The sequence below is a fragment of the Dothidotthia symphoricarpi genome, assembly GCF_010015815.1.
Source record: "Dothidotthia symphoricarpi CBS 119687 unplaced genomic scaffold P153scaffold_4, whole genome shotgun sequence".
Taxonomy (NCBI): domain Eukaryota; kingdom Fungi; phylum Ascomycota; class Dothideomycetes; order Pleosporales; family Dothidotthiaceae; genus Dothidotthia; species Dothidotthia symphoricarpi.
In genome coordinates this window covers 984,971-999,534 of record NW_022985011.1, presented here as the reverse complement: position 1 = coordinate 999,534, position 14,564 = coordinate 984,971, and the positions used below count along the sequence as shown (strand labels likewise).

At 48.5% G+C, this 14,564-nt stretch overlaps 7 protein-coding genes across 7 annotated transcripts; 5 read left to right on the top strand and 2 right to left on the bottom strand.

The window, feature by feature from the left end:
- Positions 1–606: 606 nt before the first annotated feature.
- Positions 607–2,906, bottom strand: P153DRAFT_309538 (uncharacterized protein). The gene is made up of 8 exons (XM_033664745.1): positions 2,727–2,906; positions 2,531–2,663; positions 2,234–2,472; positions 2,158–2,181; positions 2,048–2,108; positions 1,432–1,990; positions 1,287–1,375; positions 607–1,233 (listed from the first exon to the last, which is right to left on the bottom strand). Exons 3-8 carry the CDS (start codon positions 2,433–2,435, stop codon positions 753–755), a joined length of 1,416 nt encoding a protein of 471 aa, XP_033527224.1. The 5' UTR covers positions 2,436–2,472; positions 2,531–2,663; positions 2,727–2,906; the 3' UTR covers positions 607–752.
- Positions 2,907–3,352: 446 nt separating this feature from the next.
- P153DRAFT_393786 (uncharacterized protein) lies at positions 3,353–3,902 on the top strand. The gene is made up of 4 exons (XM_033671266.1): positions 3,353–3,520; positions 3,570–3,617; positions 3,665–3,675; positions 3,729–3,902. Exons 1-4 carry the CDS (start codon positions 3,401–3,403, stop codon positions 3,784–3,786), a joined length of 237 nt encoding a protein of 78 aa, XP_033527223.1. The 5' UTR covers positions 3,353–3,400; the 3' UTR covers positions 3,787–3,902.
- A 134-nt stretch (positions 3,903–4,036) lies between these two features.
- P153DRAFT_420745 (uncharacterized protein) lies at positions 4,037–6,055 on the top strand. The gene is made up of 5 exons (XM_033672262.1): positions 4,037–4,267; positions 4,320–4,410; positions 4,465–5,221; positions 5,270–5,464; positions 5,530–6,055. The coding sequence occupies exons 1-5, from the start codon at positions 4,153–4,155 to the stop codon at positions 5,761–5,763; spliced, it is 1,392 nt and encodes a 463-aa protein (XP_033527222.1). The 5' UTR covers positions 4,037–4,152; the 3' UTR covers positions 5,764–6,055.
- P153DRAFT_393784 (kinase-like protein) lies at positions 5,846–9,538 on the bottom strand. Its single transcript, XM_033671265.1, has 7 exons — positions 8,975–9,538; positions 8,757–8,918; positions 6,939–8,705; positions 6,859–6,888; positions 6,746–6,807; positions 6,491–6,689; positions 5,846–6,441 (listed from the first exon to the last, which is right to left on the bottom strand). The coding sequence occupies exons 1-7, from the start codon at positions 9,404–9,406 to the stop codon at positions 6,001–6,003; spliced, it is 3,093 nt and encodes a 1,030-aa protein (XP_033527221.1). The 5' UTR covers positions 9,407–9,538; the 3' UTR covers positions 5,846–6,000.
- Positions 9,539–10,588: 1,050 nt separating this feature from the next.
- P153DRAFT_174751 (uncharacterized protein) lies at positions 10,589–11,714 on the top strand. The gene is made up of 3 exons (XM_033662324.1): positions 10,589–10,672; positions 10,806–10,864; positions 10,917–11,714. The coding sequence occupies exons 2-3, from the start codon at positions 10,811–10,813 to the stop codon at positions 11,466–11,468; spliced, it is 606 nt and encodes a 201-aa protein (XP_033527220.1). The 5' UTR covers positions 10,589–10,672; positions 10,806–10,810; the 3' UTR covers positions 11,469–11,714.
- Positions 11,671–12,550, top strand: P153DRAFT_174780 (uncharacterized protein). The gene is made up of 2 exons (XM_033662325.1): positions 11,671–11,726; positions 11,815–12,550. Exon 2 carries the CDS (start codon positions 11,961–11,963, stop codon positions 12,447–12,449), a length of 489 nt encoding a protein of 162 aa, XP_033527219.1. The 5' UTR covers positions 11,671–11,726; positions 11,815–11,960; the 3' UTR covers positions 12,450–12,550.
- Positions 12,551–13,169: 619 nt separating this feature from the next.
- Positions 13,170–13,675, top strand: P153DRAFT_373500 (CKS-domain-containing protein; the record flags this gene model as incomplete). The annotated part of the gene is made up of 4 exons (XM_033669462.1): positions 13,170–13,285; positions 13,340–13,484; positions 13,534–13,592; positions 13,642–13,675. The coding sequence occupies 4 exons, from the start codon at positions 13,170–13,172 to the stop codon at positions 13,673–13,675; spliced, it is 354 nt and encodes a 117-aa protein (XP_033527218.1).
- Between the last annotated feature and the right edge of the window lie 889 nt (positions 13,676–14,564).

Below are 14,564 nucleotides of genomic sequence, written 5' to 3'. Positions count from 1 at the left end.
AGACGTCCTGTGGGCGTGTATTCTTTTGGATGGGAGGGGGGGGGATGGTTGTATAGGCGCGAAATGGAGGAGGGCGGTACATATTTACTTGATGGAGGGATGGGAAATGAGTGCGGGTAGTAAGGGGATGGAGGGATGTAACGTCACCTAGATCTATGTGGAGATGTTCTGGAGAGATTTGAGGTTTATGGCATTCTGGTGTTGACCTCACTGTCGGAGTCCCGTCTTTCGTGAGGCGGTCAACGAGTGCATGATATTTTGTGATGCTAACGCTTTCTTTATATGGTTGGTGCTGTTGCCAATGTAGCAGTTGATGTTTCTACCAGGAATTACGCGTAGATGCAGTGTGCTGTTATGCCATCGAGTGGCCTTCTGGCGATTTGCTAAACTAGAGCCTACTGTCATCATGGGACATGGTCTAAGAGAGGACGCTGCTCGGTACGCTGCCTGGGTTTTGTTGCTGGCTGATACTCCATACCTTGTTGATTTCCGTACCCTCGTACTTATTGATGAGTGCTGTGATACCAAGTTTTGCTCTGTGTCATCCACAATCCTTTGAATGTGCAGCTGAACAATTACGAGGTTTGGAAGAGACGAGCGGAGATGGTCAACACTGTTTGTAGGCCTAGGGACTAGTTTATTCATATTCGTTCATATTCGACAGGCATACATCGGACTGGCAAAACAAGTATTCCCCCTATATACCCGCCCAATCATCTAATATTGTAGAGGCTGAACTGATATTAGAAATGTTACACCTGCCTTTGCGCAAGCATCTCGGTACTAGGGGCAAAGTTTGACATGGGATATTCCTCAACCATTGAGTCTGACCCTATCAACGGCGGAGACAACACCCTGGTACCTTCATCTTGACGTTTATCCTTCATCTCTCGTTCGTCTTGCTTGTACCACTTCAATCGGCCCAGGGTCTTTGAGAGTTCCGCGAAATCGCCGTTTGTTCGTATCCACAGGCGTCGGTTGACAATTTTGAAGATAACGAAAATCGTGAACAGAACGATAGGCGCAGCGTAGCCGATTGCTACCTTGGAGAAAGTGGCTTTCAAGTCCCACCATGTCGCGCTGCAGAAACCAAGGATGACGAGGCAACCAGCGATTGCGACGATAGCGGGAATAGGCTGCATGAAGGCGAGGACAGTGTACGGCTCATACTTATTACCATTCCGCAAAAATTGCTCATACTCGCCGACCAAACACTGCCTACATTTCTTCAACCTGACCATGGTCAGCAAATCGATAGAGGCCAGCTCCTGAGGGAATCTGCAGACCATAGGTAGTAGCGGAGGTACGCTACGGATAGTGTTGCCCAAACAATTAGAATGCTTACACTAGCTGATATTTGTATGATCTCTACCAGCTGGGAAAACACGATTAGCAAGACAATCATCGAAGAACGTATTTTGGAACACTCACGTATTGCACAGCATATCCCGCTTGCAAGTGCATAAAAGGTAGCCAGATGAAGGCTATAGCAGAAAAGAACAGGGCACCAGCTGGTACGCCGGTCTTGGGGACGACAACAGCAAAGCCGTGTAGTAGCTTCCCCAACCAGGTCGTCGTAGGAACTTCTCGGGCGAGGCCATATAGTGTCCGAGACGCAACATAGAGCGAGGTGTTGCTAGCCGAGAGGACGCTGAAGATCATAGCACCATTGATGAAACCAGCAAGTCCTTTCTTGCCCCAGTCCCAGAGCGCAATGATAGTAAGACTACTGGATAATGGCCATTGTAAAGTTGTAGCGTTAGTTACGCCGTCGCCGTCGCCAATACCGCTGTAGATCAGGGGTAGTCGGTCGGAGGTCCACGAAACATTCAGACATTGGCCTAATAAACACAGAAAATACAAAACCAGCGTCGTGTACGCGATACTTTGAGAAGGTAAACGCAACGATTTAGAATCTCGAGCCTCAAAAGCTGTGACCGCGACGGCCTCAATACCTAAGAAGCCGAAAGCAACCATAGGAATAACATAACTGGAGACATCAGTGGCTGAGTTACTGTGTTCATATGTTCTTTGTGAATTGGCTTACCAAATTGCACGATATTTGTTCGAGGTAAATGCGGGATTGTACTGGAAGCCATCGTTGATAGCTACAAAGGTTAGCAACACCGACTTTTTGTCCTCAGCATCGAAACTTACGGCCCTGGCTAGACCAGTTTCCTTCTGAATGGTGCATTAGTGGCCAAGAGCTGTATGATGCAATTTCGTAACATACCTTGCCCGGCTATTACATACAAGATGATTGTAACCGCAAGTACTAGGGCAATCTTGAGGATGCCTCCAAAAGCTTCAATCCATCCGAACGTATCAACGCCGACAAGATTGATAGTAAAGATAAGGACGGGTGTAACGCAATAAAAGATTATGATTTGCCATACTTCTTTAATGCCCCAATACACGGCCAGATTTGCAGCCATAAGATTCTGGGCGGCAAAGATGGACGAATTTGTAAACCTTTTCAATACCTCAGCAGCTGTCAAACAAGAAAGGGATTAGGAAAGGCTTTTCTTACCAGTACGCGATACCGATCACCCATCCGAGATCTTTGTCGACAAAGGCTTGTACGTATTGAACGATTGCGTTTGGGGCAGGGAACAGCTGTGTAAGCTCGCTCAGGCCTTCTGCTACACAAATAGCGACTAAGCCTGATACAATAGTCAGATCATGTTTCAATGTAAAGACACCATTGCCAAAAACGGAATACATACCTATGACCACAAGAGCAAGCAACGTCCCACCAGGGCCAGCAACCTCGATAGCTGCACCTCCATTACTGAATATACCCGATCCTATCACGGAGCTAATGACGATGAACTACAAGACCAACAATATCAGCGCCATTCGTGTCAAATGCTGAATACCGTTTGTACAAGTTGAAGGGCAAGCTGTGAGAGAGTAGTGTGCGCGTACGAAGATCATCCATCCCCGCAGATTCTGCCTAACCCCGATTAGTAATAGCGGCCTCGATCCGTCCCACAGGCGAACACTCACTTAAGTTTCGGCTGCTCGTCGTCTGTCATATTCATGGTGCCAGATTTCAACATCAGCTTCCTGGTTTCACAGTAGTAAATGTCTTGCTTTTGTTCAGATGACTGGGTGCACAAGGCCTTTAAGGTGGGAGCCTGGTTGACACTGGCGAAGAGGGACCATCAGGCTGAGGCCGGCTGAGCATTCTGCGGCCGCAATGCCAATATTGAGGCACATATGATAGGCAGCTGGTCCAATAGACGGCCTCTTCATGTCTAAATTCGGGGGCCAGGACGCAAGAGGCTTTACCGGTGATGCAGCAGAGTGATAAATAGAGGGCGGGGAGATGCTCGAGACGAATGCCACCTTTGTATAACCTTTCCCCCAAGGCGCTTCACAAGTCGTCACGCTGATCATGGTTTTCAATGTCCTCGAGCCTGCGCTAACGCGCTACATCTCCCTCCGCGAGGATTTAGAGGGTTTCTTGAGGGACAAGTATGGACAGGACCACCCGAACTTTGACTTCGAGGTCGAGGTACGTGCAGACCAACACGGCATGGGAACGAATCAGCTGATCGCCTCAGCACGATTGTGATCGATGGACTTTTGAGGCTCCTGAGAAAGTAAACGATGTAAGGCTTTGCCAATAGACTTGCAGACTAGGACTAACACTCAATAGAAAGACATATTGTCAGTACAGCGGAAAACAATGACTATGTTATAAACTAAGCTTTTGTTTTCAGGCGTCTAATTGATGAGCTTCAAGCAAAAGGTCAGCCTGGTCAAGTGGCGGGATATTGAGTTGGGCTGAGGCAATGAGGCTTCGCGATTTTCGTCTGGTCAACCTGGGTTCCTTTCCGGGTGGCGTATCTCGGTGAGGGTGTAGTGACAGCCTATCAATAGATTACTATTCACCAAGTGGTCACTTTCGCATGTGGTGAGGACTGCGCCTGCATTGCATGATTCGGACTTCGCCGTGTGGCTCAGATTACAGGTGACAACAGCTCACGACCAGCGACGAGACAGCCTGACAGGCTTTGCCTTTGACCGCAGTGTTTCAGGATCGTTTTCACTGACCGAGTTGATCTCAAATAAGAATGATGATCAGATAGCACACATAGACTTGGAGCATCTTTCTCTGTCGCAATTCCCTCGAATCGTTGAAACATGTCAGTACAGAACTCTCAGCCTCGTACCTGGCCTTGGACATTTCCAAAGTGCAAGGTCCTTCTAGATGATGACAGCGACGCCGCAAACATTCAAATCGCAGATATCGCACCGGGTCAGACTCCATCTGAATTCTTAAGTCGATTGGCAAAACTCATTCTGTGTAGGTCAATTCGCCTCAGCCACATTCACCTCGTCCACCAAAGCCCGCGAGGCACTCCGCTGCAAGCCTGGTGATGAGTTCAGTATCCGCATCATGTATGTAATCGTGACCATCATGAGTCTTGACTCTCATTGACATATTTCATGTAGTTCCATATTCTCCGCAAAAACAATATCCCCACTCCAAGTAACTAGCGAGCTGCTAGAATACATATTTGATACATACAATGTACATCACGACTTTGCGAACGTAGTCGCATCCTTTGGGCAGGACCCAAACAAGGCTGAAGGAAGCAGCAACAATGCAGCTGTGCACATCAAATCATCTGGGGAATGCGAACTCTCATACCAGATCCGCTACGTGGAGGAAAATCAAAGAAGTAAACTGGATCCCTGGTCTCTTCGACATTCCGGTATCTACCACTGCCATGGCTCCACAGGTGAGGCTGATACATTCATCTTGTTGCACCCCGTTCTTGAGCCAGCCATCCGACGAAAGATAGACGCGTTGCAACATGACGCGCTCATGAGAGAAGCGCTTTCCACCAATCCTTTTCTCTTTCATACGTGGGGGTTTTCCCAGTATTTTGATAACTGGCGGTGGTATTGCAGACACCTCGATCATCGTTTCGCTGAGGACAACGACTTAGCAATGGTCATGAGACTTGAGCGCGCGGAGCCAAACACCAGCTTTCGCTGTGTTAAAAGCTTGCGCAATACCAATGATCTCATAATTTTTGCACGGGCGTGCTGTTCTGGGAATCTTGACCTTGTCAACCGCCTCCAAACAACGCCTATTCGATTGCTCAGTGAGATCGATGAGTTGAGTACACACGTGTCAAAGATGAAGGGCTATGTTGAAAGCGCTGATGTCTTGGAGGGAAGGGTGCAGAATCTGATCGATCTGGTAGGTAAATGAATGTGACACGTCTTATATCCTACTAATATGATATAGGTCGGGTATACGTTGACCTTGCGTAACCAGATGGAAGCAGCAAAAGTTCAATTAGAAGCTGCTAAGATTGATACTGAGCTGCGCGACTTGACTGAAGGGTTGAAGAAGCTCGGCGAACAATCAGTTGACGACAGCGCAACAGTCAAGATTATAACTTTTGTATCTGCTGTCTATCTTCCAGGAAGCTTTGCTGCGGTAAGTCAAATCTTGAAATATGTCTGCCATCTAGGTTTCATCGTAGTTGCTGATACTTTGTGCAGACGTTGTACGGCATGAACTTCTTCCTCTTCGATGCAACTTCGAAGCGGTTGCAGATCTCATCTGACTTCTGGATATTCGTTTTGACATGGATACCTCTGACGCTCATTACGGGCGGGACGTACATGTTGTTCCTGTATCTCCATGCGAGGCGCCAGGGAAGGGAGTTCCGATGGCCATGGCAAAGGAACCCTAAAAACGCGTCGACTATTGCGACAACCAAGAAAGCCACGTAAGCCGCAACCATCCTGAGTAGCTACACACAATTTTGGTTTCAACCTTCACTCTCTTCACCTGTCATCTTGTAGCAATTGGAGTAGGAAAGTTGTTTCTATAGAGACTGGAGCGCCATTTTAAGACATCCATAGGGATATGTGAGGATGAAGATGATTTTTGCTTCCACAAGTGTCGACTTCTCAGTGGACACACCATTCGATTTCGACACCCTATATTCCATAGATCACAACATATGATCAACGACCCATTGAGTTGCTGGCCACAACTGGTATCAATATAACCTTTCCATCGTTCTTGCACAATACTATCATTAGGTTGTCTGTTCCCGATATAGGGATAATTCTCATCAACGTGCCTTCATCAATGGTGCTCCGGAGCTCCACAATCTGCTTCTGGTCTTCTACGTCAATGACGTGTGTTGTGCTACCAGCGATACGGCACTCCCATATGCGCGTATGGAAATGCCCTCTCTCGACGAACAGTAATGAGTGATTACCGTAAACGCAGCCAGTCAACGCTTTGGAGAGAGTCACAGACCTTTTCGGAAGTCTGAAACTGCTTCCGCGCTGCGTGCTACGGATTTGAGCTGGGAAAAAGACATCTCCTTCCCCTCGAATAATGCATCCGTACTGAGTGTTGTAGGGAATAAGAAGTACATTTGGATCTCCTCGTTGGTTCTGCGAACAAAGTCAGGTATCACTGACGATACAGAATTGGAAGACCTACTGATGAATAGCTCCCTTCCGAATCAGCGGGTTTCGCTAGGTTGCCAGAGTCTGCAACACGCCAGACATACAGTTGATCGTCGGGTCGACCAAATTGCCACGCATAGAGTAAAGCTCCATCGTCGTTGAAGGAAGCGTGGGTGTATGAATGTTCGTCACTAGCCTTGATCTCACTTTGCATATCCGGGTCTTGAAAATGGCTGAAACGATATAAGTTGAGTGCAAGATGAGGATGCAGACTGGGCGTGGTACGTACGGGGCCATTGTGTAAAACATCAGCTTTGAGCAGACAAGCGCAATGGAGCCGCGCCTCGAGACTGCTACTGTGAGCAGATTCGCCAGCCATGGTTTTTTTGAAGAATTCCATACGTCAAATGTGTTTCCGTCTGTCATATACACCTACGGTTACTTAGTCACTAAATCAATAGTTTGTCACCTGGTGTACTCACCCATTTTTCCGAGGCCCTACCTCTAGAATTACCCCAAACGACGATATAAGTCTCTGCAAGGACGAGGTACTGCCATGATATATCTGTAGGCAGCGAATTTGGTATCGGAGACTGTACTCGTTCCATGCGACGATTGGTCAGGTCAAGACTGTAGACAAGAACATCGTAGTTGGATTTCTTCGACCCCACAAGATATCCTATGCGATCTCCTGATCGACATAGAGAAACAGAAAGTATTTTCGACTTCATAAGATCTGATATGGTGAGTGTTTCTGGTTTCCCGACCTCGCGGTTCTTGTCCTGATCAATCAACACTCCTTGGAGATCCCTTCTTGATTCGCGAGAGAGGCGTCGACTAGAAACCGAAGTACCTTCTGTGAACAGTAGGTTTTGTTCCTCCAGCTTGTTTCCGACAGTAAAGCCGTTCTGCAACCTGGCTTGCTGCTGAACGGGGGGATCGACTCCAAATGAACTAGATCGACGGGTTTCAAGGTGTGTTGTGCCGTGCAAATATGGATGTGGAGACGGAATCGTCGTAGGCTTGATGTTCAAGGGTTGAGCAAACAACGCGCCTGTTGATTGAGCGTCGGCCGTTTTGGGAATGAAATGATTCTGTAGTAGTATTTCTTCCTTCATGGTATCCGATCGTATGACCGAAGGTATGTTGCGCGGTGGAAGCTGGTCAGAAGTCTCCCCCGCATGCGGAGGTTGAGGGTTCAGGATCGTATCCCTTTCTAGTGGACACGTATTGAAAGTCTGAGGACCTTGCGTGGCAGTAGTAACGTGGTATGCTACATGCCGCATCATCTTCAGCAACTCATCTGCTGTGGGCCTCTGATTTTTGTGGACCTTGAGAATATCGAAAAGAGTTTCTACGCAACACTCTATGGCTCGGTTGGGAAACGAATAATCCCTTGGTAACTTCCGCAACCAAAGCTCAGCTCCGCGACGCACTCGATACGCTTTTGTCGAAGTGAGGTTCTGAAAACTCGATTGTGTTTCTTCGTAGAAGTAATTGTTCCGGTGTCCTGCTTTGCGGTCATTCCGAAAGCTCTTCACGCCATCCGTCCGATTGAGTGCGAAGGCAATTGTTTCGGCGAAGATGCACCCAAACGACCATATATCGCCACCTCGTCCAGCAATTCCTTTCCCAGGGTTCGTCATTGCTTGAACCTCAGGTGGTTGGTAAGCTCCCGCATCGCGCTGTGGAGACGTGTTGATTGTGAAGTTCTCGAAGACGTCCCGGATAGTCATTATGTTCGCCTCGTTGCCTTCCTTTAAGGTTGAGATGCCAAAGTCCGTCAACACCCACTTGCCGACAGTCGACGCCCCTTCGTCACTGTCGATCAAAATGTTGTCGGGCTTCAAGTCCATGTGCGCAAGGTGAATTCGATTTTGACGTGCTTCTGGATGCTCAATACCTCTATGAAGCCACTCCAGGGCGCTAGCAATGTTTCTCATCTGAGTGCAGATGTCTGCAATCAACGTTCCATCCGTAACCTTTGGAAACCGTAGGTTGAAATCGTAGACTTGCTCTCTTGCCATGGTGTAGCCCCCAAGAAGGAACACGTGGAGATCACTATGATCTGCCCAAGGAAAGAGGATGAGGTGCTCATCCCCGTGAAAGAGAATTGATAGATGGACTCGAATGTGATGGTGATCAGAGATGTTGCCCTTGAGAACCGTTAGGTTGTCCACCTCTCTTTTCGAGTCGATCCGGGACACATGCACTGAAGAGGTGAATCTCTTACAAGCAACGACTATCGCCTGTCGGAGTCAGAAACAGAGTAACGACGGGTGTAGAAGATAAGTTGTTACCTTGTTATTTGAATAGTTCTTGGTTTCAAAGTACAACGGGGATATGCTGATTTTGTCTACTTCGCCATACGCGCCCGCAGACACTTTCCTGGAGATAGATTCGAAGGGTAGACGGTGCGACTTGTCGATCTGCACGACCTGGTTTGACTCGCGAAGAACCACCTAGTATTTTGGTCAGCAATTGGGAGAGCTTGAACAAGGCTTTTCCAACGACCTACTGGTACAAAAAGGTATTGATCGTCGAAGAAATGCCAACCCAGTCCCCTTTGCCGTACGGTGGCCTGTGTCATGGGTAATGACTGATCAGAACAGGTAAGGTTCCCACTTTCATCGAGAAACCTTTCACGGAACGAATCCAGAATGTCGCGAGCATCGATGTATACTAAAATGGAGAGAATCCTCAGGAGCTGTTCCGCGATCAATTCCACGTCCTTTGTAGCTGAATCGTCCAAATCAAGCGCCTCTTGGATAGTTCTATGCTGTCTAAGCCATATGTTCTGTACGTCTTGATAGCATATGAATGCTTGGGAGCAATCGAGTGCATCATCGCTTTGGGTTAGGCCTGCTTGGCCTCGTGCTACTTTCTCGATCTCAGCCCGCAGCTGTCCCTGTACCTTAGCTCGAGTATGATACGCGATCTTCGACGGCATGATCGGTCATACCTCGGACGGTAGCGACTAGTACAAGAAAAGTGTCGTGAAAGATGCATCGCCAACCAGGCTTGAGTAACAAAGCTCGAGGCTGAGCTTAGATGTGCAGGTGGGCGGCTCCAAGCTGGCAAATCCGCTATTCTGAAACAGGCATAGTTTGTGAAGTATGGGCAGATACTGTTCGAGGCAGACTCAACCCAGCAGATGATAGAGTAGATAGAAGTACTTGTTTCCAGTATCTCAGAGTTGTATCTAACTGGGGGATAGATTTCGGGATTTGCATCGAAACACAAACAGCCGCTTCGACAAACCCGGCTCTCCACTCTACTTCGTAATATGAGTCTCGGGTCGAGCAGCATATGGACAAGACAATGAATAAGATAATGTGGATATATAATTCCAACCCGTCAGGTTAAAAGCAGGTACCTGTGCTGTTAGGCCACAGTCAGTTATCCTGATGTGCGATGATCCATGCTAGGCTGAAGACACTTTCGCTCAGCCTCCAACTTATGGAGCTATCGCTGACCTTCTTGTGCGGCGCCTGCTTGGGCAGCCATCTTATTGGCTGGTAAGCATGATTGTTACGAGCTTCGGGACCGCATTCGAGTAGGAGGCCAGTCATTATGAGATTGTCGGTTCGCAACTCCATTCTGCATGCAATCAATTCACCATTGCACGAAAGGCTATAACTGAAAATATACTGCGCACAGGTTGCTCATTCATGATTTCGATGCCTGTGTACTTATTCTTCTGTGTTTTGATGTCAATTCGACTTTGAACCATCCGACAGCGGATAAAACCCTATAACCAAAGATAAGTTCAATGGTACTCGCAAGCTTAGGCGATCTTAGGTCACAATCGAAGTTGTCGAGATTGCGACGAAAGCAGAAGTGTGAGGCTGGAAAGAAGGCTGTGATGGGCGGTGACCCACTTTTTGTTCCGCTTTTGATCTTCTGTCACTTCTCCCCATCGCATCTCTTCTGCATCGCCTTCCTTGCTCGTCGGACACGCGTTCCTTGGTTTACAGCCCGATTGCCATGCCGCAATCTATCTTCTGTATGCGTTAATATGTTCGATGATCGCACCAACTGACCTATAGACGTGCGGCGCAGTCGTTCCATGCGGACAGAGCTATCCCAATGCAGTAATTGCCTAGGCAATTTGGTCCGTCCCAAGCCTGAGCAAGTCCCAAACCCAAAGTCCCATGTGAACCTAATTGCGCAGTTGTTTTGTGTGTTGCGGGGGCTCAGGGTCTAGGCAGATGAGGTATTTAAGAGGGGTAATGGCTGCTCGAGACAGATACGCCACCACCCTCTGTCGTTTCTTCAAGCTTTGTACCTCCATTTCGAGATCCATCGGACGGTAACTCAAGTAGCAGCTCTAAAACAGAAGACAACAGACACGATGGCAGCCCCGGCAACGATCGACATCAAGAACCTTCAGGGGAAATGGCTCATGGTGAGCTATTGTAGTCGCCCAGTGGTTATCATCTCCTGTTAACAACTCGCAGAACAAGTCTCTCTCCGACAACTCTGACCCAGCCCTCTCACTTCAAGGCATGGGTTGGCTGACACGAAAAGCGATCGGTGCCGCAGTTATCACTCAGCACCTTAATCAGTCTTCTACCACAGGCGACAACGGCGAACCCTGTACATTAATCGAGATCGATCAACTTCTCAGCGGCGGCATGAAAGGAACCACCGAGAGACGCATCTTGGACTGGTCGTTTCGTCCCAACTCCGATCGACTGTTCGGTGAATTGCAAGGCCGCAGCAGATACACCACTTTAGCAAACATCATAGAGGAGAGTAAAGGCAAGGGCGTTACCGAGGGAGACGCCAAGTATCTGGCGGAAGGATGGTTGAAGGAGACAGAGGATGGTGAGATCGTTGAGAGCTTTGTCGACAACGAGAAGAACAAGTGGACTGGGTGGCAGGTCTGGGGATTTGCGGAAATCAAAGGAGAGAGGAAGCTGACGAGAAGGTTCGCTGTAAGGAAGACTGGCAAGGATGAGGTAGTTAGGATAAGGCTGGTGTATGACTACTTGGGCAGTTTGGAATAGAACGTGTCGGGGAGGTGTGCGACAAGAGGTCGAGGAGATGAGTAGTAGCAGTAGAACATACTGTATTGATTAAATTCCAGGCTATGACTTTACGGCACACCCTCTCTACGTACTCATGTACTAGACAACGTCTCCGCCTTTCAAACTGGTCAGAAGTTTCCTCGAGCAACACGGCGGATGGACACCAGCCCTCACCTATACGTCGTGCAACTTTTGAGCCACACAACGTATTGCATAACACTCTGGCCAGAAGGGATGGTAAGTTCATTGGACATAGATGGGACCGAATGTGGTATCCGTCTTGTGTAACGTTCTGAAAGTGATCCCCGCATAGTGACATTTACAGGGATCGAGTAGCACCGAACAGGTAGTATAGGGGCCACAAGTTACTCCAATGTACTTTTCGCAGCAGCCGACCACGTACTCATAATATCAGGGTTCGTCGATTTCTGCATATCGTTTTCGTCAAGATCGCTCTTCGAATTTGCGAACATGTCCTCGATTGACGTACCCGCCCTCTTCACGGCACTTATAATACTGACGGCACTCGTCCTTTTCCTCATCATTCTCTGCGTATCCATTCGCTGTATCAAACGCCATCTCAAGTCTCGACAATCAGAGCCAAATGTTGAAGTTGGAAGGACTATGCCACAAGAACGCTTCCTAGCAACGCATTCAGAAGTCACAACGCAGCAGCGCCGCATATCCTCGGCGTCACAATCCATCGAGCTATTACCCGAGATTCGAACAAGCAGCGAAAGGGCGGACGACTGGCTGGAGAGAAGAGGAGCCAGACTTGATGAGGGAGTCGATCCGGGGGTAGTTAAGGTGCTGAAGACTTACAAGATGCTGGATGTAAAGCATGATGGGCCGTCTCGATGGAATGGGAGAAACGAGGAGGATGTGAGCGAATTGAGGGTACCAATCGAGCGCGACTTTATCTCGTACAAGTATCATGGAGAGGCAAGTCGATGTGGGTGAGATGGATCTATTGATAACCTGCGAGGATCCACCACATATCACACGAGAGGCTTGGATGTAGATGCCTCGGCAACTTACATCGACGCCTTCAAAGCCAGGTTAGATAGAACCAAAAACTTGACATACATGCATTCGTCCAAGCTAGTTACGACATACGCGCAGTAAGATGTGAAGAAACGCTTATCTTACTTAATTATCACTTATGTTTCTCGTTATAGTCGTTGTAAACAACCACCACCATTACTCTTGTATGTCCATTCTAATCGTTCAGTGGAGCATATGGTGTGACCTGGCTATGAATATTATACTTCGAGACAACATCCAAATCAGATCGCGTATTGATCAGAGAGTAGATGGAGGTTACAGCAGGGACATGGGCCTCGTGCACATGCCAGTGAACTAGCATATCTTAGCGTGTAGCGCTAGACTGGTATAGGAGAGGCTTCCAAGCTCGAGTGACAGGAACCAGGTTATCAAATTTCACGACTGACTCTGTAAACAACTGCTCGATCTCGTCGCGCACCTAATTATTGCTTCAGCTCTTCTTCCGGCCTTGAACTTTGGCGCGCACTTGAACTCCTGAGCTCTAGAAGCTGCACCCCTCCCGCCTCAACTGCAGCCGACCGCGAACCGAGCGACTACCTGCCCCACCTGATCGATCAGCCAGCCTCTCGCGACTTCACGCACAAGCACACGAGCTACTCGTCGCTCAACCTCGCAATGACGGCAGATATGGACATCGACTTCACGCGTCGCAACAAGAAGCCGCGCCCGCTATCCGAGCCCGAGAAAGAGAAGCTGGACGAGTTCATTGACGCGATCCATTACTCGTCAAGGTACGTTGTTTACACTGGACCTGTCGACGCGCTCAACGCTGACAAAGCATGCAGGTACTCGGATGAGGAATACGAATACCGTCATGTGCAGCTCCCGAAGCAGATGCTGAAGGCCATTCCCAAGGATTACTTCGATGGCGCGCGGGGAACACTGAAGCTGTTGTGGGAGGAAGAGTGGAGGGCACTGGGAATCACACAGGTATGGTGACAAGAACAAGAGGAATACTGGAAAGCTGACGCGCCTGCAGAGTTTGGGCTGGGAGCACTACGAAGTCCACGAGCCAGAACCACACATTCTTCTCTTCAAGTAGGTTGTGTCTGCATGAACGCGTGATTTGGTGCTAACTGCTGCACAGGCGACCGATCAATTATCAGCCCCCAATGCATTAAAAAGTTAATCATCTCCTTCGCATGGTGTGAGATGTCCGATTTGCCGATTCAAACACCACCACCACTGCCTCGACGATTCCGAACACGACTCAGCCTCCTTGCGGCGATACCATCCAACTTTCACTATCCATTTTGAGCGGGGCACGTTAGCTATAACGACGACATGATAACATCGGGAAAATTGACGTGTTGGCGTCAGGGTTGCATGGATGCTTTGGACGTCGCCCGCAACAGCACCTTTCGGGACGACGATGGACGTCCACCCTTGTACATATGGTTGTCACAGGAGCTTTGGGGAGTATTGGGCGTGGGCTAGCATGTCTCAGCCTACGGCTTCGGTCTATTGCAGGACTTTGTTAAATTGCTCGTCAATTGCCAGAATCGTTCCACACGTATGCCATTTTCTTAGCTGTCTCTTGGTCTACAGGCTGATGAGAGCACTCTCAAGGCAGAGACATCTTGTCTCAAAGCACCGCTGTAGCACAGTGTAGGGCCTCAACGAAGCTGGATTTACGATGCTAGTCGTACGTGCCAACATATAGGAAGCCTCATTCTTGCACAGAGCAACGGGCTTGGAGAACGTTGGTCGGTCTCACTCTTATCACTTCAAACTGGCGTGATGTTCTGGTGCAGATGTTTAAACACGCTCCGTCCCTTGTCTTATGGGCACGTTTCATTTGTGCAAGATGCTTGAAAGAAACGCTAGATAGTGACGGACAGCTTCTTTGCCAGGTCAAAAGAAAGGTTCTTCTTCGAGAATGTAGCAGCGACTCAAAGAAGATGCAAAACAGTAGGCGTATGTCGGCTGATGTTCCAGTTTGCTGATCGCCACTGTGTGGTTCGAAGTGTATTAATGGATTGAAGATTGGCCTCTGGCGCCATCAAATGT

Bases quoted from the DNA above. Each gene is read 5' to 3' on its own strand.
- P153DRAFT_393784 (XM_033671265.1), bottom strand. From the start codon at position 9,406: ATGCCGTCGAAGATCGCGTATCATACTCGAGCTAAGGTACAGGGACAG. The intron at 8,706-8,756 runs GTAACAACTTAT...TGACTCCGACAG, and splicing joins AGAACTATTCAAATAACAAG to GCGATAGTCGTTGCTTGTAA. The intron at 6,690-6,745 runs GTACGTACCACG...ATATCGTTTCAG, and splicing joins ATGTTTTACACAATGGCCCC to CCATTTTCAAGACCCGGATA.
- P153DRAFT_309538 (XM_033664745.1), bottom strand. From the start codon at position 2,435: ATGGCTGCAAATCTGGCCGTGTATTGGGGCATTAAAGAAGTATGGCAA. The intron at 2,109-2,157 runs GTAAGTTTCGAT...TAACCTTTGTAG, and splicing joins AAACTGGTCTAGCCAGGGCC to CTATCAACGATGGCTTCCAG. The intron at 1,991-2,047 runs GTAAGCCAATTC...TGATGTCTCCAG, and splicing joins AACAAATATCGTGCAATTTG to TTATGTTATTCCTATGGTTG.
- P153DRAFT_420745 (XM_033672262.1), top strand. From the start codon at position 4,153: ATGTCAGTACAGAACTCTCAGCCTCGTACCTGGCCTTGGACATTTCCA. The intron at 4,268-4,319 runs GTCAGACTCCAT...CATTCTGTGTAG, and splicing joins AATCGCAGATATCGCACCGG to GTCAATTCGCCTCAGCCACA. The intron at 5,222-5,269 runs GTAGGTAAATGA...AATATGATATAG, and splicing joins TGCAGAATCTGATCGATCTG to GTCGGGTATACGTTGACCTT.
- P153DRAFT_393786 (XM_033671266.1), top strand. From the start codon at position 3,401: ATGGTTTTCAATGTCCTCGAGCCTGCGCTAACGCGCTACATCTCCCTC. The intron at 3,521-3,569 runs GTACGTGCAGAC...TGATCGCCTCAG, and splicing joins ACTTTGACTTCGAGGTCGAG to CACGATTGTGATCGATGGAC.
- P153DRAFT_174780 (XM_033662325.1), top strand. From the start codon at position 11,961: ATGTCCTCGATTGACGTACCCGCCCTCTTCACGGCACTTATAATACTG.
- P153DRAFT_174751 (XM_033662324.1), top strand. From the start codon at position 10,811: ATGGCAGCCCCGGCAACGATCGACATCAAGAACCTTCAGGGGAAATGG. The intron at 10,865-10,916 runs GTGAGCTATTGT...AACAACTCGCAG, and splicing joins TTCAGGGGAAATGGCTCATG to AACAAGTCTCTCTCCGACAA.